Here is a 21,751-nt window from a genome sequence, read left to right on the forward strand (position 1 = left end):
GAATAAAGATGCAGACGTAGAGAATGGACTTGTGAGGACGGGGGTGGGGGGTGCGGGGGGGGGAGCTGGGGTGAAGTGAGAGTGGCATGGACATATACACACTACCACATGTAAAACAGATAGCTGGTGGGAAGCAGCAGCATAGCACAGGGAGATCAGCTCGGTGCTTTGCGATGACCTAGAGGGGTGGGATAGGGAGGGTGGGAGGGAGATGCAAGAGGGAGGGGATATGGGGATATATGTATGCATATGGCTGATTCACTTTGTTGTACAACAGAAACTAACACCATTGTGAGGCAATTATACTCCAATAAAGATGTATAAAAATAAGAGATTCTAATTTAGAACCTAGAGGTGGTTCCATATTTCTGCTCTGTCCTCATTCGTGCACATATCTGGCTGGCCTACTGGACACTAATTTTGTAGTATAGGCATTGGGTCTTAGTAACCATTATATTCCCCACTGTGCTGTGCATTCCAAGTAATAACTGCTAACAGTTTAAAAAGAATGCTACCAATGGGTCTCTGCTTATGCAAAAGACTGAAATGAGATTTACAATCTAGGACTTTTAAGGATATTTCATCACAGTTGCTGGGGATGGAAATGTTAGGATTCTGGAGGTGAGGACTGGACAAATCAAGATTAGAAGAGTGGCCTTGGTGTGGAATGAAAAGGGATGAATTAGAACCCCTTTCTGCCTTTTTGTAAGGAGCTGGCAGTAGGAGTGGAGATTTCCTTTGCTCCGCTGCAATGCCAGTAGCAGCTATGGTAAACTCTCAATTGGAGAAAAGAATGGGAAGTATAATGCTAGAGCCTCTTGTCATTTTATTAGAAGCAGTGAAAAGTGGCAGGTGGCTACAAACCAAGGGACTGAGGCACTCCTCAGCAGCACAAGGTACAGAGAAGTTGCTAATATAATAGGAGCATTTCCCTGGTGGTTCAGTGGTTAAGAATCTATGCTTCCACTGCAGGGGGCATGGGTTCAATCCCTGGTCAGGGAACTAAGATCCCACATGCTGCCCAGCATGGCCCAAAAAAATAGGAGCAAGTTACTATTCTTTGTGAGACACCCAAGATGCATGTTATCTTATAGATTTAACAGTTATAATCAGAAAGCAATAAACTTGAGGACAGGGGTCTAATTCTTCCAAAGTATTAAAGTAGAAAATGAGAAAGTTATACAAATATGACCAACTCATCCTAGTTTGCCTACAACTTTCTTTGTTTTAGCATTTCCCATGTCTCAGAAAAACAGTCTGGGTAAACTGGGAACATCTGGTCACCCCAATTAGTTCCTAGGAAATAGATTCTTTCCTTAAAAGTTAAATTATCACTAAAGTAGTCTGATAAATTCAGGTGACCTCAATCAGTTAGAGAGATTCAATGGTATGGGCATACCTTTCATTGCTCTTAGCTTCAATACACTTCACAGATGGGTTTTATACAAACTGAAGGTTTGTGGCAAATCTGCATCAAACAAGTCTACTGCCACCATTTTCCAAAAGCATTTGCTCACTTCATGTCTGTGTCACATTTTGGTAAGCCGCGAAATACTTCAAACTTTTTCATTATTTTGTTATGGAGATCTGTGATAAGTGATCTTTATGTTTCTATTCTAATTGTTTTAGAGCACCAAAAACCATGCCCATAAAAGACGGTGAACTGATAAATGAGTTCAATAACTGAACTGATAAATGCTCCACTGATGGGCCATACCCCTCTCTCTTTCCCTTCTCCTTGGGCCTAACCTATTCTCTTAAACACAATATTGACATGCAGGCAATTAATAAGCCCAAAATGGCCTGCCTCTAAGTGTTCAAGTGAAAGGAAGAGTCACATGTCTCACTTTAAATCAAAAGCTAGAAATGATTAAGCTTAGTGAATAAGGCATGTCAAAAACCAAAAGAGGCTGAAAGCTAGGCCTCCAGCGCCAGTTAGCCAAGTTGTGAATGTAAAGTTCTTTTTTAAAATAGATTACTTAACATATGAGTGTATTCAATGGGAGGGCTTTTTTTTTTTTTTTCCCTGTACACAGGCCTCTCACCGTTGTGGCCTCTCCCGTTGTGGAGCACAGGCTCCGGACGCACAGGCTCAGTGGCCATGGCTCACGGGCCCAGCGGCTCCGCGGCACGTGGGATCTTCCCGGACCAGGGCACGAACCCGTGTCCCCTGCATCAGCAGGCGGACTCTCAACCACTGTGCCACCAGGGAAGCCCGGGAGGGCTTTTTTTTTTAATTTTTAAAATTAATTTTTGGCTGCGCTGGGTCTTTGTTGCTGCGCATGGGCTTTCTTTAGTTGCGGCAAGCGGGGGCTACTCTTCATTGCAGTGCATGAGCTTCTCATTGCAGTGCCTTCTCTTGTTGCAGAGCACAGGCTCTAGGCTCATAGGCTTCAGTAGTTGTGGCACAGGGGCTTAGGTGCTCCGCAGCATGTGGGATCTTCCAGGACCAGGGCTTGAATCCGTGTCCCCTGCATTGGCAGGTGGATTCTTAATCACTGCGCCACCAGGGAAGCCCCAAGATAAAGTTCTTGAAGGAAATTAAAAGTGCTACTCCAATGAATGCGTGAAACAGCCTCACTGCTGATAAGGAGAGTTTACTGGTCTTGATAGAAGATCAAACCAGCCACATTCCCTCAAACTAAAGCCTAATCAACAGCAAGGTTCTAACTCTCTTCAATTCTACGAAGATTGAGAGAGGTGAAAAGCTAAAGAAAAGTTTGAATCTAGCAGAGGTTGGTTCATGAGGTTTAAGAAAAGCAGCCGTCTCTGTAAGAGTGCAAGGTGAAGCAGCAACTGCTGATATAGAAGCTGCAGCAAGTTATCCAGAAGTCTAGCTAAGATAATGAGGGTGGCTACGCTGAACAAGACTTTCAATGTAGACAGAACAGCCTTATGTTGGAGGAAGATGCTAGAGGAGGAGCCAACCCAATGCGTGGCTTCAGAGCTTCAAAGGACTAACTCTCTTGTTAGGGGATAATGCAGTTGAAGACAATGCTCATCTACCATTCTGCAAATCCTAGGGCCTTAACAATTATGCTAAATCTACTTTAAAAACAGAACAAAGCCTGGATGATAGCACATCTGTTTACAATGGTCTACTGAATGTTTTGAGGCCTACTGCTCAGAAAAAGATTCCTTTCAAAATACTACTGCTGACAATGCACCTGGGCACCCAAGATCTCTGATGGAGATGTGCGAAAGTCAATATTATTTTCATGTCTGCTAACACAACATCCATTCTCCAGACCACAGATCAAGGAGTAATTTCAACTTTCAAGTCTTACAGATAGTGATTCGTCTGACGGATCTGGGCAAAATAAGTTGATAGCCTTCTGGAAAGGATTCACCAATCTAGATGCCATTAAGAACATTTGTGGGACTTCCCTGGTGGCGCGGTGGTTAAGAGTTCGCCTGCCAATGCAGGGGACGTGGGTTCAAGCCCTGGTCCTGTAAAATCCCACATGCCACGGAGCAACTAAGCCCGTGCGCCACAACTACTGAGCCTGTGCTCTAGAGCCCGCGAATCACAACTATTTAAGCCTGTGAGCCTAGAGCCTGTGCTCCGCAACAAAGGGGAGCCCCCCACTCGCCACAATTGGAGAAAGCCCACGTACAGCAACAAAGACCCAACGCAGCCAAAAAAATAAATAAATTTATATATATATAAACAGTTGTGATTCATGGGAAGAGGCCAAAATAGTAACATTAACAGAGTTTGGGAGAAGTTCATTCCAACCCTCATGGATGACTTTGAAGGCTTCGAGACTTCAGTGGAGGAAGTAACTGCAGCTGCGGTGAAAACAGCAAGAGAACTAGAAGTGGGGTCTGAAGATGTGACTGGATTGCTGCCATCTCATGATAAAACTTGAACAGAGGAGTTGCCTCTTATGGATGAGCAAAGAAAGTGATTTCTTAAGATGGAATCTACGCCTGGTTGGTGAAGATTGTTGAAATGACAACAAAATATTATATATATGAGTCAACTGCTTTCAGACATTGGACAACAGGCAATGTAGAACTGTGACCCCCAAAATAAGGGAAAAAATTCGATGAGCCTAAGACCACCCTGACTTTGTGTGGAGGCACTCTGGATCATGACAAAGCGAGAAAGGAACAAGCAGAGAAGAGCAGTCTCACTGAGTTAAAAGACACTGGAGTTTCAGGAGGGTAGTTAAAATTTGTGGGGCAGAATACAGGACACAGCTGCAGAGAGAAGAGTTCTAGAAATCTGCATAGCAACTGCCTTAGGTTTCTAGCTAAATTCTGAGAACTATGCCTGAGTGGTTCTTTCAAGCTTCAGAGAATGTAATTTGATATCCCTTTTGGCCATTTCTGATTTCCCATTTCTAGTTGAAGTTGGAGGAATACGTACCAGTCAGGTGAGGCATTACTAAATTTATACCTTTTATGGGAGTTTTCATAACATGTGCAAAGGACATAAGAAAGCCATTGATTGAGGCTAGAAATTCGGTGTGGCTACTAAATGGAACTGAGTGTAGGGTAGGAGTGAGGGCATGAGAAGGGAGCTTAGCCTTTACTCCAAAGGCAATAGGAACCACTGGCTTAAGCAAAGAGGGGTGCAGTGGTGACCTTAAATTTGTATGGGAATGTTAATCTAACTGTAGTGTGGAGAATGGACTGTAGACAGGCAGAACTAAATAAGCAGGAAGATCAGGTAAGAGGCTGCATCAGTGTACATCCAAGTTAATGATAGCCTGAATAGAACAGAGGCAGCTAGTTTAGAATAGCACAACTGGAAGGTGTTCTGGAAGAAGAATTGACTAGATGTGGTGATATTTATGGCTTTGGCAGAAACTCCTATCTGTGTTTAAACAAAGAAAAACCAGTTGAACATGAACAGAGTACAGAGCATAGGATGAGTTAGGGGGTTTTCTTCAGTTTGTGAAGTACTTAAGTTTTTTTTTATTTCTGGACAGAAATGTATGTCCAGTAAGTAGTTGTTTACCAAGGTCTGGATGCTCAGAAAGAAAATCTCAGTTGGAGATAGAGATTTGAGAGTCTCTAAACTGGACTAATCAGCTTATCAACAGTAACTGCGCTAAAGGTGATCTAAAGAACATATGTATAATGAGAAGAGGATTTTGAAAATGACATTAACACAAAATATAAGTTGCCCAAGATCATTCATGTGTCAGCAGCATTAAGACGTGAGCTCAGTTCTGTCTCAACCAAAAACTTTGTAATCTCTACTATACTGTGCTATTCTGAAATTAGAAATGTGAAAATTCATCGGAAACTTATAAAATGTTATAAGCGTATAAACATCTCCACTAAAATAAACTAGCTTAACAAATATCCTTTGAAATACATGTTAATGTAGAGTAACTTGTCAAATATCTAAACTTTATGCACTGGTGAAGCTTCTTTGCCTAAATATAATCTTTATTCAAGGATTACATAGATTAATTTTTAATTTTGATTAAAATTTTAAAATAATTTTTACACTGGAAACTAAACTAAGAAAAGAGAACGCTGGCCTTGGTCTTAGATTTTTCAAAGACAAAGCTTGGGAAAAAGTAAAAATGTTCAGCCTTAGGTCAAAAGTTTTATTCAGATACAGAGGCCCATGTCAATTGTGTACTGGCCATATTTACTGCAAGAATAACAACTGCATTTCAAGGTTATTTATTCTAACTCCTGTAAGTAAATAACATCAATTGGTGTACTTGTGAAACGAAGTACAGTTTTTCCTGATGTTTAAAACTAACAGATGTAATTAAGTGCCATTGTAAAATTTTTCTAATGTGTAAATAAGATCAACAATTAACTACATGGCCAGTATTCAATGTAATATTTTATTTCTATTGTATTAAACTAAAGTCAAGAAAATATCAAGTTAACTTTAAAGGCAAATCTTTACTCCTTAAAGAAAAAATACAAACTGTAGTACTTTTATAATAGAGCATGATATTTTACATAATATAAACAAAATCACCAATATACCTAAATGTTTAGTTTCCTTAAACTATGACAAACCACAGAATGGGTGAAAAATGGGTTTACTTATTGGCAGCACATAAACAACTTGGGAAAATGGGCAGCATGCATTATTTTACCTGTCTGTGCACAGGCACTGACACTCGCAAGCTTTAATAGCCACCGCCTCCTCTTCCTTGTCCAAAGTAGCCGCTCCCATAGCCCCCTCTGCCAGCTCCTCGCTGGGACCCCCCAGACCCTCTGTAGCCTCCCCCTGGGCCACCTCCATAGCCACCTCGGGAAGTCCCTCTGTAGCCTCCCCGGTAGCTGGAGCCAGCCCCATAGCCACTGCCACCGTAGCCTCCACCACCCCCATAGCCTCCACCGCCATAACTCGAACCTCCCCTTCTATATCCACTTCCATTGTCATATCGAGCCATCTTGGGAGGACGTGGACCATCTCCATACCTAGCAAGAGCACAAAACCACCACTTTAGCAAAGCATCCTTAGTACTTCTCAACTAGTCACAAAATATAAACATTCAGTCACATTCGAAAATTTAATGCATAAAGGGAATGAAGCCAAAGGCACAAACACTGAATACATCATAGACAGGTTAAATATTAAAATGAGTTAATATCAGAAAAGCACTTAATACAGTGTGGCACACCCTAAGTACTATGTTTCATTAGTTTAAAGAAGTAGTTAACTCAGTTATAGGCAAAATGGGAAGCCAGAATCCATAAAGCACACAGCACTTCTATACATTAAGATAACAGTTTATAACCAAATGCAGTAAGCGAATCTTGACGGGGAGATTAAAGAATATTTTTGAGTGACTAAAAAAAATTTTAATGGTTGTATATTAGATCGTGTTATTCTAACACATTTTTGGGGTGTGAACTAGTATTGTTTATGCTATGTTCTCAAAAGATACATGAAGCATACTGATGTAAAATGCAACTTAATCACAAACGATTAAGCAAAAGAAGTGTGTAATATTTATATGAAAGCAAGTGTCACAAAATGCTGATAATCAGTGAAACCTAAGAGACTATACGGGAGGTGACTGTACTGCTGTTCTGCCTGCAGGCATCAAGTATTTCCAAAGAAAGAGCTGTGGGCAAAGAAACTTTCTGAAGGTGAAAAAAACTGAAGCAGATAAAACATTTTAAGAATTAAGAGAAACTTCATACTTCTTTACTTATAGATATCCATGTTCTTGTATTTCCCTAAGATAAACCCTGATGCTTTTCATTTGAAGAATGAATTTAACACCTCATCATTTTTTCTTTGGAGATGGCAAAGCAGTACTGAGAAGAGGACTGTCTGGGGTCTTTCTCTTTCCTGTCATGTGACCTATCCTGGGCTCTATATGTACTTTAAAGATCTCCTTCTATCTCTAGCACACACTGGTGTAATAGATCATTAACACAAAAGTAACACCCTTTCTTCTGAGTGTGCTAACCAGAACTAGACTTCATATTCAGCATTTGTCTAGAACTGTAACTCAAATAACAAGGCCTCTATTAACTAACTGTGGGAATTTTAGGCCAGTATAAGATTACTGTACTCTGCTTAGTTCAAAGAGAAGTTACTGTGGTACTCACCGTGTACTGCCAATCATAAGGTTGATGCCAGCAGCTGAGGGCCTAGAGATTTGGCGGATTGTGTTTAGCATACGTTCATTAACAGGGTCCAACTGGCTGATGATATCAGGCTGCTTGGTTACTTCAACAACCAGAGCCTCCATGGCTGCCCGGAGAGCAGTGATACAGGCAGCAGCTTCGTGAGATATTTGCAGTCTGATCCTAAAATAGAGAAAAATGATTAAAAATGAGAGACGCGGTACACAGAAAAAGACTATTATCTTTCAATTTCACACATGGCAAGTGATGGGATAAATTTAACTTCTTTCCAAGTACCAATACTTTCAACTAATGTAATGGCCCCAGAATTAGGCAAACACACGTAGGAAGAATAATAATCTAAGGTTACTTCTTGAAATTCGCTGCTAGCTATTGGCAGGAGTTGTGAACCACAAAGTCTATCGAGCAAAATACTCTTACAATACAGATCACTCAGCCTCCAACAAAAGAATGAAATAAGACACTAAGATTGTTAGTTTTGCAAGTTTTCAAGAATATGACTGAGCCTACTAACCATTCGTTATAGTCTATCAATTTCTGCCAAGTGCTTACTACCCACTCACCACCAGTCTCTAAGTACTATAAAGTATACAGAAAAAAGAAGTGCCCAAGCTCCAATCAGACTCTAATTCCTTACTGTAGTATTCATGGTAGTGGATGCGGCTCCAATGCCTAATGCATCTGCTTCTGCTGGTATAGTCAATTTAAGACTTGACTTTACTACCAACTATGAACCATACTCCTAAGATATACTACTCGCCAAGAAAAGACAGTGTTATAAAGCATCTCACTTGTGCCATCAAATTTTGCCATGTTTCACAAATTAAGTTAGATTAGCAGCTGAATCCCATTACATTTCAATTTAAGAATTCAGTTGAGTTCACATATGAAAATCCATACCAGTCATCTACAAGCACAATCTGTCCATCAGACTGGACTTTCTTGGAGGCAAAGAGAAGCAGCTGCAAGGGGGTGACTAAGGTCATGCCTTTAGCAGAGATGGCCCGGGTTCGAATCTGAAGACAGAGAAAGAGGCAAGAGGAAATAGTTGACATTCCAACTGTCAATCAACTACCATATAATGATAATGAACTATGCTTTGAAAATTAAAACTCATGTTCCCACTGCACATTAATAAGTAAAGATAATTTGGATTTTAAATGTAAACGTTTCTAAACTAATCTTTTCTTACCTTTTCACCAAAAACAAAGAAGGGAGATGGGTACTTCATGTCTTGGCTGCTAAAAGGACAATTAACAGATGACTTGTGGATAAGCGCATTACGCCCTTCAGTGGTGAGAATCTTTCTCTTTTCCTTATGATAGCACACATTGGGGTACACGCCAAAGGCCAGGAGAGAGATAACAACATCCAGATTATTGTCTGGTCCAGTGTTAGTAAACACTTGTGTCAATAAACACTCTGTTAAGAGGAAGGAGATTAAAAAAAAAAATCAGGTATCTGGCTAATCCTCACATTGCATGTATTTGCCAGAATTAGATGACAATTAGAAGAATTAACCCCTCCTCCACCCTCCTTTTTCAAATAACCTGTCTAACTTCCTCTCTTCTCAGAACTCTTGCACTCAGATTAAATGCAAGGAGAAATTCTGCTGAGTAGCCACAATAAGAAAATTAAAATGTCTGTATTCTCTTATAGACTCAGTAAAATATAAGCTTGGAGTAAGTATTTTTAAAAAAACCCCAATAACCATCTACTCTCAGAATAAGAGCTAGACTGATATGACCACAGTGTTCCATACGCTGTTTTTAAAAAGCTGTTCCTGGGATTCCCTCGTGGCGCAGTGGTTGAGAGTCCGCCTGCCAATGCAGGGGATATGGGTTCGTGCCCCGGTCCGGGAAGATCCCACATGCCGTGGAGCGGCTGGGCCCGTGAGCCATGGCCGCTGGGCCTGCACGTCCGGAGCCTGTGCTCCACAACGGGAGAGGCCACAACAGTGAGAGGCCCGCATAGTGCAAAAAAAAAAAAAAAAAAAAGCTGTTCCTTCTACAGGAGATGGAATGACAACTTAAGAGGAACCCACTAGAAGGTGGACGTCTTCACCCAAACTATGCTTTAGGCACATGGAAGGTACGATGGTAAGAGAGCGGATATACTTTGTTCTAAAAAACTTGAATCTTAGTCTTATAAACTTCCTAATTGAGTCTGGACACGTAACTTAAGCTTCTGTGTCAGTCTCCTCATCTATAAAATGGGGTAGTAATATATGCATCTCAGGACTGTTGTGAAGAGTCTATCACACAAAAATGTTTTTCTCTTTTCCTTTGATTTTGATTAAAAAGCTACGAACTGGGAAATCCCTGGTGGCACAATGGTTAAGAATCCGCCTGCTTGGGCTTCCCTGGTGGCACAGTGGTTGAGAATCTGCCTGCCAATGCAGGGGACACGGGTTTGAGCCCTGGTCTGGGAAGATCCCACATGCCGCGGAGCAACTAGGCCCGTGAGCCACAATTACTGAGCCTGTGCGTCTGGAGCTTGTGCTCCGCAACAAGAGAGGCCACGACAGTGAGAGGACCGCGCACCGCGATGAAGAGTGGCCCCCGCCGCTCACCGCAACTAGAGAAAGCCCTTGCACAGAAACGAAGACCGAACACAGCCATTAAAAAAAAAAAAAAAATTCGCCTGCCAATGCAGGGGACACGGGTTTGAGCCCTGATCCGGGAAGATCGCACATGCCACAGAGCAACTAAGCCGGTGCGTCACAACTACTGAGCCTGCGCTCTAGAGCCCGCGAGCCACAACTACTGAAGTCCGCGCGCCTAGAGCCCGTGCTCCACAACAAGAGAAGCCACCGCAATGAGAAGCCCATGCACCGCAAAGAAGAGTAGCCCCCGCTCGCCACAACTAGAGAAAGCCTGTGTGCAGCAACGAAGACGCAAAACAGCAAAAATAAATACATTTTTTAAAAAATTAAAAGTTTAGTCAGTTTACAACAGAAGAGAATTACTTTAGTTATCTAGTTACTGCCCAACTACCTTCTGTCTCTCAACTAAACAGCTGTTTCTGGTTATGTGTTCCAATTTTCAATGTTTCAGGAAATAACTCTGTCTCTTAATCTAATTGGAGAAAAGTACAATAGTTCAAATTCACACAAGAAATAAACAGCTGGATTACTATTCCTATATCACGTATCAAAGTCCTCTGTAATTGTCCACTAAAACCTTATTTAAAGCCAATTAAAATTTAACACAGTAGAGTTTACTTCACATCTAAAACTGAACAGATGGGCAAATTAATAAATCACCTCACAAACCACTACTTGAGGTATTTCAACAAACTGTTCATTCAAAAGGTGCTAAAAGCTAGACCTGTGTTCTTCACAAGTGGATGGATTTAAAAAATCCTCCCATCTAAAAGAGTGGATATGTGTACAACTGATTCACTCTGCTGTACAGCAGAAACTAACACAACACTGTAAATCAACTATACTCCAATAAAAATTAGTAAAAACAAAAAGTCCTCCCAAAGTAGCACAATTCTCAAAAGGTCTATTAATCATCTCTGTACTAAATTACAATTTGAACATTATAACCTTTTGCATCCTGTAAAAGACTGAATTAATGTGAAAAACTGATTATCACCAGAGTTCAAAGAAATAAGAAATAGCCAGGAACACAGAAAAAGCAAAGGGTCTAATGTTTGAAGCTAAAATATACTGCACTGTCAATGTGCATGTATTACATTAAGGTTACTTCAGATGTGTCTTAAGAATGTGAGAATCTTACCTTCTGGAAATCCAGAATTAATCAGAATCTCTTTGAGCTGAACTTTGGCTTCCCAGGTCATTCTAAGTGTAGCCATATTGAGTCTTTTGTGCTCACAAAAACGTATCTCTGCTTCTTCTCCACCCATTCTAAAACAAACAGGTTGTTAAGAGTCATTCCCAAAGCCTAAAGAACTAGATACAGATTACAAACTAGAGACAGTTCACCCAAATCTTATAATTCTCCTCTTTCAAGCCCATACCTAGCATCATCCCAAGCTTGGAATACTGATAAAAGGGCCACATGATCAGAAAATCTGTTTCCAGCAAAATTTCGATGGATATAACCCAGTCGCTTTCCTTCACTGATGAAAGGCTCCGGAAAGCAGGTGGCAGCAGAGATGGTACAAACAGCATCTCCCACACTGAAACAGACAGGAAAATTCAGTCTAGATCACATTCTTGTTCCAGCAACTTGGGCAGTACTGTCAACTGTGGGTCAGTCTTTATTGGCTACGATATTGCTTTAACAGCACTGAAACTGGCTGAACAAAAAGAATTTTACAGCTGCTCTCCAGAGGCAAAAAGGGGAAAAAATAATGAGTTCTATATTAATGGAAGCATATTTACCATAAACTGACCAAGTATTATATTTTTCCTTTCCCATTCTCCCTCATCTTACAAAATTTCTTAATCTTCAAAACCTTCTAATAACATATACCTGTTTTCCTAATCTTTCTCTTTGAAGGAAAACTACTTAACCTACTTAACTGCACTTCTCTTTTGAGAAGTCTGTGCTCTTTCCCCAAAAAAGTTGGGCCCAGGTGTCCATCCATTGACTGTTCTTCTCATTTCACACTTTTCTCAGTATCTAAAGTATGCCACTTCTCTACTGAAGAATATTTAGTTTTTTCTTCTATTCGAGCCCATCCTGTTTTTATTGGGAGGGGGATAAAATTCTAAAACTGTTTTACCATTTAACTATCAGCAATAAAACAAAGCACTTACTAGAAAATACACCCCATTATCATCATTTTGCCAAGACGAGGCTCAATGGGGAGCTTAGCCAGGATTCGTCCCAGAGGAGTCAACTCATCATTGGTATCTAATGCATCAAGCTCTGTGGGGAGATATTTCTTTGTGAGCAGAAACAGTAATGAACACCCCTTTAACCTAGGCAAAGATGAAACATCTGTTTACAGATTAAGGTTCAGATACTGCACTTAAGTTTTCCTCAGCTGTCAAGCCAACTGCCAGCACCATGCTCATAGCGAACAATTCTCTTCACTCAGAAACAGAACAAAACCAAATTCTCGAGCACCTAACATGAAGAATGTACTAGAATTAGGCCCTGTAGGCTGTAAAGCTGAGTACCGTCCATGAGAAGTCTATAAATACAGTAATAACTGTAATAGCAGCATAAACAGCTACATGCTCTAACAAGTCTGATAGCATCTGTTGATAATTTCTAGAAAGAAATGAAATCTGGAGAATAAAAATCTGAAGTTCACACAGCAGGTGAGCATGAGATTCAAATTCAGATCCCCTGGACTCGAACACCCTTATTTTTTTCCACTATACTACATTGCCTCTGTAAGTGTGATAAGAAAATATAAATAGATGTTCAATGAAATGTACATAAAACACTGTGGGTATCATGAATAATTCACGTTCTGATCATTAACCACTGGTTAAGAGATAACGCGTGCCTTTTCTCCATTTTTTCCCCCAAATAAGACTCACGTCATCCTTTTCTTACCTTATGTTGCTCATTTTATACACTGACCACACTAAGTACATTAAGCAACATTGCAAGTTTTGTTATCACAGTCCTGTGGACTATATCCTCTTCTTGACTCATTTGTTAAGTGTCACTTGCCAGGACAAGACAGATGGTATAATTAGCATGTGTTAGGCAGGTCTGTATTTGTAGGTACCTCTAAGTGTGTGTTCTGCTTCAATCACAGCATCCAAAGGCGGAGGTTCAATTGCCTTGGCCAGGAATTGGCCAATTCCTCCCAGACGCAGAAGTTTTATGCTCAAAGCAATTTCATGCAATGGTGTTCGGAACATCTCCGGGGTCATGTGGGTTTCGAGTCTAAGAGAAAATAAGCATAAAATAACCATCTTCACTTGTGTACACAAACGTTTATTTAACAAAAACTTCGCAGAGAGATAATCAGGAATATACAGAGCTGCCCTTCCCTCATCGTTTTACAATTACAAAAAGAACGTTTTATATTTACTACAAAGACTCTCTGGACAAGACCCTCTTAAGTGGTTGAGTAGTGGCTTACGACTTCACCCTTATGGCTTGAAGGCATTTTCAGCTGAGTGAAGGAGGATGAAAAATTATCCCAAATCTCTAATGTTATTACCCCCACCCATGGCTTCTTCAGGTCTGGCTACTGACAAACATGGGTTAAAAATGGTAGCAAGGGGCTTCCCTGGTGGCGCAGTGGTTGAGTCTGCCTGCCGATGCACGGGACACGGGTTCGTGCCCCGGTCCGGGAAGATCCCACATGCCGCGGAGCGGCTGGGCCCATAAGCCATGGCTGCTGAGCCTGCGCGTCCGGAGCCTGTGCTCTGCAACGGGAGAGGCCACAGCAGTGAAAGGCCTGCGTACCGCAAAAAAAAAAAAAAAATGGTAGCAAGACCTTCTGTGGGAGATGCAGGCTAATTCTAATATCTCCCTGCTACCTCTTCCCCTACTTCCTGGTCTGTATAAACTTAGTGCCACTGGAAAGGATCTTACAGATTATCTAACCCTTTAAATTTTTAATAATAAAAACTATTAATATAAATCAGTATTAACAATAATAACAATAGCTAACATTTACTGAGAGTTTACTACGTGCCAAGTATTGTTCTCAGTATTTTCCATTACTGACTCACTTAATTCGCATTAGTATTGTATTACCTTAATTCGATTAGTATTGTATTACCTTCCTTTTTCAACTGAGGAAAGAGACACAAAAAGGTTAAGTAACTTAATCTCATTTTGTAGAATGGGGAAACAAAGGCCTAAAGAGTGTAAATGTTTAAGATTATGTGATACATTAGGCACAAAGAGTATAAAATCCAAGTCTCTACGTTTCCAATTCAGGCTTATCCTATATAAACTATTTATAGTGAAGATTCATAGGAACCATTTAGAGGTGAATTCCAACATTGCTGGTAAGACCCAGATCAGCTTTAATCAGGTTTACATAGATGCATATAGCATATCTATTCCTCATCCTACAGAGAAAAGAACAAAAATCCCTTACAGATCTATTCATGCTGTTAACTAATTAGGAGCTGGTTTTACTCTAATATTAGAGTATAGTACTTGTTTATTCAGGTCAAGGGACAAGCCAACCTTTAAAAAGAACTAAGTGTCTTCCAAATGTTGCAGCCAGTCTCCTGCATCAACTTCTGATGCTCAAATAAACTAACATTTGTAATTACTAGGGAGCCATATGTTACCAGTATAAAAGCAAATCAAAGCTTTGACCTTTCTTCAGTGTGCTATATACATCTGGTCACCTAAATTAGTCTGTCCCACAATTCTTCATTGTGGTACACACAAACACACCTCCTAACTCTACCTTTATTATCAACTGGTTAAAGCTAATGTACACCACACTGATTTCCAGAAACATACAACTAAATACATAACTTAAGCCTATAATTCAGAAAGAGAAGTATTTTTTATTTTTTAAATTGGGGGGTGAGGTGGGAGGCAAGGAATAACAACTTTCGAACTGAGAAGATGGTGAGTTCGCACCCCAGGGAAGTATTTTTTAAACCAATTGGTCTCATCCACAAACATTCTCCAAAAGGATCTGTGGTATAAACGGAAACGGACAAGGTATTAACAGACGTGGGTTTCAGTCCTGGAGAAGTCAGCTAAGCTTCTTAAGCTGTGGCTTCCTTACCTAAATAATGCCCTCTGTTTCTCAGGCACATAAGGAGGATCATATGACAGAGGTGATGTGCTAATGGGGGGGTAGGAGAGGGTGTCTATAAATACAAGAGTATTGTTATTTTAAAGTTATTTTTCAGAAAAGTTAACCATTCCATAAATATCAGTAATCCCAAAGTGATAAAGATGTGTGGTGTGGAAAACATGTTATGCTTTTAAAAGGTTATTAGTAAATAGGTATCAAACATGCCACCACTGATAATTTCTGATTTCATCCTTACCACAATCTCACTACCTAAGCTAAGTTTCCTCCAATTAACTGGAAGCACTTATGTTCTGAGTTCATTAAGTTTATGTAAGGGCAGAGAGGTGTGGGGAGGGGTGTGTGTGTAAAAGGCTAAAAAAAAAACCCCCCAAAAAACCAACTTCATTCTTTACTCAAGAATTGGTCTTACCTCTCAAAACGAGCTCGGCTACAGAGGTGAAAGCAGAAGCCAGGCCGTACACGGCCAGCTCGTCCTTTCCGCTGCTCGAGGTTTGTTTTGGATGCCCAAACTGTAGCATAATTGGTCATATTGTTGTGAGCAGTGAACAGCTTCACTTTTTGCCTAAATAGGAAAGAGCAGTTAATTCTAAAACTCACGTGTACTATCAATACATAACTATTACATTTCCACTGAGTGGCAGATGCTTTCCAGTCATGCCTACTCGCGATGTCTGTCTGTGAACAGCACCGCTAAGAATTTGACTCTGCACTCTTTCAGGCTGCCAACCTGCTAGGAGGCAATACAATATACATGTGCCACTTACCAGCTGGATGATCTCGGCCAAGTTACTAATCTTTCTGTGCCTCATGTGAAAATGAGTATAATACTATCACCTATCTTGCAGTGTTTTTATGAACATTATGTGAATTAATGAACATATAGCACTTAAACAGGATCTGGCACGTGCAGGTAAGTGAGTGCTAATTATTCAAAGCCAACTCTATTCTGAAGTTTAGTTTAACTTTCAGGCAATCTATGATCTAAAGGCTATGTGCTAAACTGGAACAGGTAGCACTTCCGATGACCTCACCAAGTGGTGTTGGCACGGTCCTCTTGAACCCCTAAGCAACCTCAGAATTTGTCAATGTTACACATAGGCAGCTGGCACTAAATGACTGGGATTGGCACAAAAGAGGGGCATGCTATTCACCATTCCCTAAAGTGGGCACTGGCAAATCTTCAATTGCCAGGAAAGGCTTAGGGGCTACAGAGAGAAGACATGAGGCACAAACTGGCTAGAGAGAACAATGTTTCGACGTTTTTGTCCTCTCTGTGTATCAATTAGCATGTAATTACCTATACACAATGCCTCCCTGTGTATTTCCTAGGGTATCTCATACCAAATATGAAGTCTTAATTCTTAAGTAGTGTCCTACAAATAGGTCACTTGTCATGAGCTAAATACTGGACATCTTTATACACCAAAGAGCATGCCACTGCGTGGCAGTGGTCAATGGAAACACCCAATGGGAAATGAGCAAAACACCAGCAGACAAGAATAAGTGGGAAGCAGTCAGAAGTTAGTGTTAAGCTTCGTCACTTTCTACCATAACTGATATGATGATCAACACCAAGAATCATTAATTACACTATAACTCAGTACATACAGACGCAGCACAGTAATTCTGATGGTAAGAGAACACAAGAGTTTTAAAAATAAGGTGTTTTTGATTCTGTTAACTGATTCTAGACACTACATGGAGTATTGTACAGATTTACTGTATTCAAGGCAATGGGTTCCTTGGGAACTTACTTGCAGGAGTCAATGACATAAACAACATCATTTATGGTAATGCTTGTCTCAGCAATATTTGTGGACAAAATAACCTGTGAAGAAAGAAATGGTGTTAAGAAAAATTACACTTCAGAAAATATTTTCCTATTATGTACTTAAAAGGAATGGTCTGCTTATGTAACAAATGACAACAGAATTACAGAAATCTTCAAATAAATCACTCATTCATTGACTGGATAATTGAAAAACCTACTAAACTCATGAAGAAAGGACCCCTTTTTTCTTCCTCAATTCAGATGGATTACAATTTTTTTGGATAGCTCTTTGAAGGTCTGTAATAGTTGTCTAATATCTACGTTACTTCCAACCCCGTAACTGTAATGTTTACTACTTACCTTGGTTACTCCAGCTGGTACTGGATCAAATACTTTGCGCTGTTCCTCTCGAGGAATCTGAGAATGCAGAGGTAGAATCTGATACCTATGGCTTCCTATAAAAATATGGAAAAGTTAAGGTCTAAAAATAGGAGCCGAGTTTAAAACTTCTACATTATGTATGTTTTTAATCAAAAATTGATACAACACTAAATTCTGTTTTCACATATTGGCTAGGGTGCAAGCAAAATCATTCATTTTTCACTCAAATAGTTGAGAATTCAAAGAAGACTCATACCAAAATGTGGATTCATTTCCAAATGCTTCTGCATAGTATAAATCAAATTCCAGCCAGGCAGAAAAACCAACACAGCTCCAGGAACATTGAGGGTCTCGATGTACTTAAGTAGAGCCTCGATGAGTTCAAAAGGAGTTTCTTTCTCATTCAGTTGAGCCATGCTCATCTTTGTTTCTGGACCATATTCATCACCACAGATCAGGTTGCAATTTGCCTGCAAAAAACAGGGAGACATATTTTGGACTGTCTCCATTAGTACAGCCCAGGAGTTAAGTCTCCTACATTTTACTTAATGTTCACATGACACCTAATGTCCTTATTGATTCTAGCTGATTAGTCTTATCTGGCATATAGAAGAAATTTAATTTTCAAAAACTACTGCACGCTGACATACTGAATTTTTCTACTGACCAATACTTCCCATAGGACATGACTAAAATTCAAGCACAAACTCTTAAATTTGACTCTAAAACTTCTAATGGCTCCTTCTACCAAGCTTATTTCTCTCTTATGACTATAAACTCTTGGTTTTTCAAAAATATTTTCCTTACTGATTAATAAACTGCTCCTATGATCCTCTCTTTGTATCAATTACCATGTAATTATATATACACAATGTCTTCCTGTGTAATTCCCAGGCTCACTCATACCGGCAGACAGGGTATTTGATCACCTCATCTACATCTGAAATAATGTGGTCTGTATTTTCCAAAAAGTCTGCCTGAGAACCAATGATAAACCAAACCTTCAGTAACGGGAAATGAAGTTGTTACAATTGATTTTCCCCCCCTAAGAAACTTTTTAATTCATCGGATTTGAGGATATAATTCATAATATAATTCATTTATATCCTCAAATCTGATTAAAAATACCGAATCCTAGGTTATGTTTATCATATTCTGCATTGCTGGCTGCCTTGTAGCGTTCATTCTGTTCATGTTTCCAGATTCAAGATGCATTTTTAAATATCACTGGTCCAACTCTGAAGCACTACGAAATAAGTGTCACTTTTCTTTCCTGTTTCTTAGGAAATCCCTCATCATCCCCCACTTTAATACTCTCTCCATCTGCTAATGTCATTACCATACAGTCTCTGTAACCTAGGACTGTAGCTGCTATTGCTTAAACTTTATTGTACATATGGGTCACCCGAAGGTCTCGTTAAAGTGTGGATTCTGATTTAGGAGATCTGGGGTGGGGCACAAGATTCCACCTCTCTTCCAGTTTCCCAGGTGCTGTGGCTCATGGAAAACACTCTGAGCAGCAAAGCCTTACAAAATGGGAGTTATTAAATATCTTACTCCTTTCTCTTTTTTTTAACCTTTATGCCAGAGATGATTTAACTCATGGTATGAAAAGCGCTTTTCACTGAACATGGAATTCTTTGGAGTGAAATATATCAATTAATTCAAAGATAGACATTACAGTCAATTTTTAGAAGTTTTTTGTAATGCTAACTCATTGCATGTTTTTACTAAAATCATTCCCTGCAATAACAATTTTGCCCACAATGAAAATTCTTCATGAAATTCACTTACATCATCATCTTCACCACTATCATCATCCTTATCCTTCTTCTTCTTGTCCTTTGGTGGAGGAATGAAGTGGGTCATCTGAATACAGTCTTCCAGAAAATATTCTGGCAGGACAATGCAGTCAGGTAAGTACTATCAACTTGCAGAACGGAGCAGTCTTTAAAACTCATTTTCTAATTCATAATTCAAAACTACTTCATACCCTTCCATCTGATTCTTCACAACTGCCAAGAAACTTCAGTGTCAATAAACTCTTTTTCCAATCAAACTCAGTGTTTCCATCTCTTGAACCTTGGAGGAGGGTGAGGTATCTCTTATACATGTTCCCACAAAGCCAGTCAGGGTATCCGCTATACACAATATTCAATCAAACATTCATGGAATGCATATTGTGCTCTATGTTGTATACTCCCAGTGTGGGTGTTATATATAGAGAAAAATTACTATCAATACAATAATATACCATAGTCCATCCTTCCTCTATCAGGATGTACAGGTAAAAATGGGTTCCTTTTAGTTATTACTCTTAAAAAAGGACTTCAATGCGAAGGTTGGAACATCTACTGATCAATTATGCTCCTGAGGTTCTTTGAAGTGTTCCAGAAGTGTTTCAGAAGTATCTCATAATCTAAACACTTCCCCCTCTATAGCCTTAGAGCCCTAAAGTACCATTCTCATCTCATTATATCAAAGGTACATACTATCAACATGACTCATCACTGATGACATTAAACTGGATCAACCTGAGGTAGTGTTTGCCAAGTTAACTCCATCGCTGAGTGACTCGTTTCCCCCTTTCAATACTCTACTCTTTGGAAGCAATTCATTAAGCACAGCACACACTGAAGGAGTTAAGCATCACTTTGCTAAGAGAGAGTATCTACGTAATTTTTTTCTAGTTCTTCCATATGACACCTTTGTCTTTATTACCCACTTATTTATTCAACCACCATATAAATTCATGGGTATCTATTCTATACTTTAGGTTATAATCCAATACTACGTTTTCTACTTTTTTGTTCCAACTATTCCATTTTTGGGCACTGAGAGCTTTCATGTTGACTCCTATGTCCCTTTGTCCCCTTCACTGTTTTTTTATTTTTTTAAAGCACTTCCTTACTTTCTGTCACTATAAGATGTTTCAGGCTCATCTTGTATATTCCCTGCCTCAACTTCAGAATCAGTCATTTCTTCAAGGGCATCTGGTTCCTTTAACTGGAGAATGGTATTGGAAACATGATCTGGGTGTTGGAAACATGATCCTTGCTACTGGGATGTCATTACTTCTAGGCCTGCTCAGCAGACAGAGCTAGAAAATATATCTATGTATGCTAATCCATGGGTCCATACACATGTATATTTAGTTTTGTATCTATCCATTTCTATCTAAACACGAGTTCTCACTAATGTCTCCAATTGTAATCCAGTACCACAGGGTTCACTCAAGCCTTCCCTCATACTTACCTGTAACCTCCCACTCCAGCAGTAAACCTGGTTCCCACCATCTGTCATCCATTTAATTATTTTTTCAACGCCAGTACGCATGCAAAGCAGTTGCAGCATTATTAACCATTATTAACCCTCGTGAGATATGAGCGCACTGACTTTTATTTCAGAGCTACCCTCACCTTCTGAATTTCAAGTTAGCATCCTGACGTAGCCATTCATCATTTCATATGTACACTGAAAAATTTTTAGCTTATTTTCGTGCCCTCAATTAAACTGCGCTGTAATTTTTAAAACCAAGCTACTAGATGACTATTCTAGAAAATGGTAATGACAAAATCTTCTAAATAAACTCTTAACAATCAGAAATATTTGACCTTGAAACTCTCATCTTAATCTCACTTCAAAATCTGCCTGCTCTGGCTCTAGGAAAGATTGATTCTCTAGTTAATTTGACCCTGGCTGCTTAAACTTTTAACAGTTATTTCCCATGAACATCTATAGGCATATTAATTTACACTCGACTGTAAAATCTTACAAGTTAACTTTAGCTGTAAGGACAGGAAATTCACTGGATATGCAAACTCCTCAAGTTGTAAACGAAACTCACTACTCCTTGACTAAAACCCCAAGAACGCTATGATGCATTTGATACCCTGATTTGGATTTTATTTTAAATATCCTTTAAACTATTACTCCAATCTCTAGGATTAAGAAAATCCACACTACAAAAAATGTTCACCCTCCCATCCCACCCCCACGATATTTACCTTGGACTGGGTAAGTCCTCCCATAAACTTCAATGATTGGGCAACTGAAGAAATATTCACAGAACATGCTCGTATCAATAGTAGCAGACATGAGAACAATGCGAACTTCAGGATATGCCTGAACGACATCACGCAACACTACCAAAAGGAAGTCAGTCTATTAAAACACAAACACAAATGGAAAAATAAATGCATTGAAAAGTCCTTGCTCACAAGGTACAGCTAAAAGATTTCTTGTGTTAATAAGCCACAAGGTATCAGTGAAATTCAGTTTCTTGGGCGGCTTGTAGAAGTAAGATGAAGGATTACAGTGGGATACGGTAAC

At 39.7% G+C, this 21,751-nt stretch overlaps 1 protein-coding gene across 2 annotated transcripts in view; it reads right to left on the reverse strand.

Annotated features, from left to right (window-relative positions):
* Window positions 1–3,637: 3,637 nt before the first annotated feature.
* DHX9 (DExH-box helicase 9) overlaps window positions 3,638–21,751 on the reverse strand; it is a 56,869-nt gene continuing 38,755 nt past the window's right edge. For both annotated transcript variants that reach the window (XM_060131957.1, XM_060131965.1), the window contains 14 exons: window positions 21,427–21,583; window positions 19,214–19,314; window positions 17,676–17,889; window positions 17,399–17,493; window positions 17,022–17,095; window positions 15,677–15,829; window positions 13,252–13,412; window positions 12,323–12,434; window positions 11,578–11,739; window positions 11,337–11,464; window positions 8,783–9,012; window positions 8,491–8,606; window positions 7,552–7,752; window positions 3,638–6,408 (listed from right to left, as the gene is read on the reverse strand). In XM_060131957.1, coding sequence (XP_059987940.1) covers window positions 6,114–6,408; window positions 7,552–7,752; window positions 8,491–8,606; window positions 8,783–9,012; window positions 11,337–11,464; window positions 11,578–11,739; window positions 12,323–12,434; window positions 13,252–13,412; window positions 15,677–15,829; window positions 17,022–17,095; window positions 17,399–17,493; window positions 17,676–17,889; window positions 19,214–19,314; window positions 21,427–21,583 — 2,199 coding nt within the window. In that variant the 3' untranslated portion in view covers window positions 3,638–6,113. The remainder of the gene's footprint in view (window positions 6,409–7,551; window positions 7,753–8,490; window positions 8,607–8,782; window positions 9,013–11,336; window positions 11,465–11,577; window positions 11,740–12,322; window positions 12,435–13,251; window positions 13,413–15,676; window positions 15,830–17,021; window positions 17,096–17,398; window positions 17,494–17,675; window positions 17,890–19,213; window positions 19,315–21,426; window positions 21,584–21,751) is intronic.

The sequence above is a fragment of the Lagenorhynchus albirostris genome, chromosome 2, assembly GCF_949774975.1.
Source record: "Lagenorhynchus albirostris chromosome 2, mLagAlb1.1, whole genome shotgun sequence".
Classification (NCBI taxonomy): Eukaryota; Metazoa; Chordata; class Mammalia; order Artiodactyla; family Delphinidae; genus Lagenorhynchus; species Lagenorhynchus albirostris.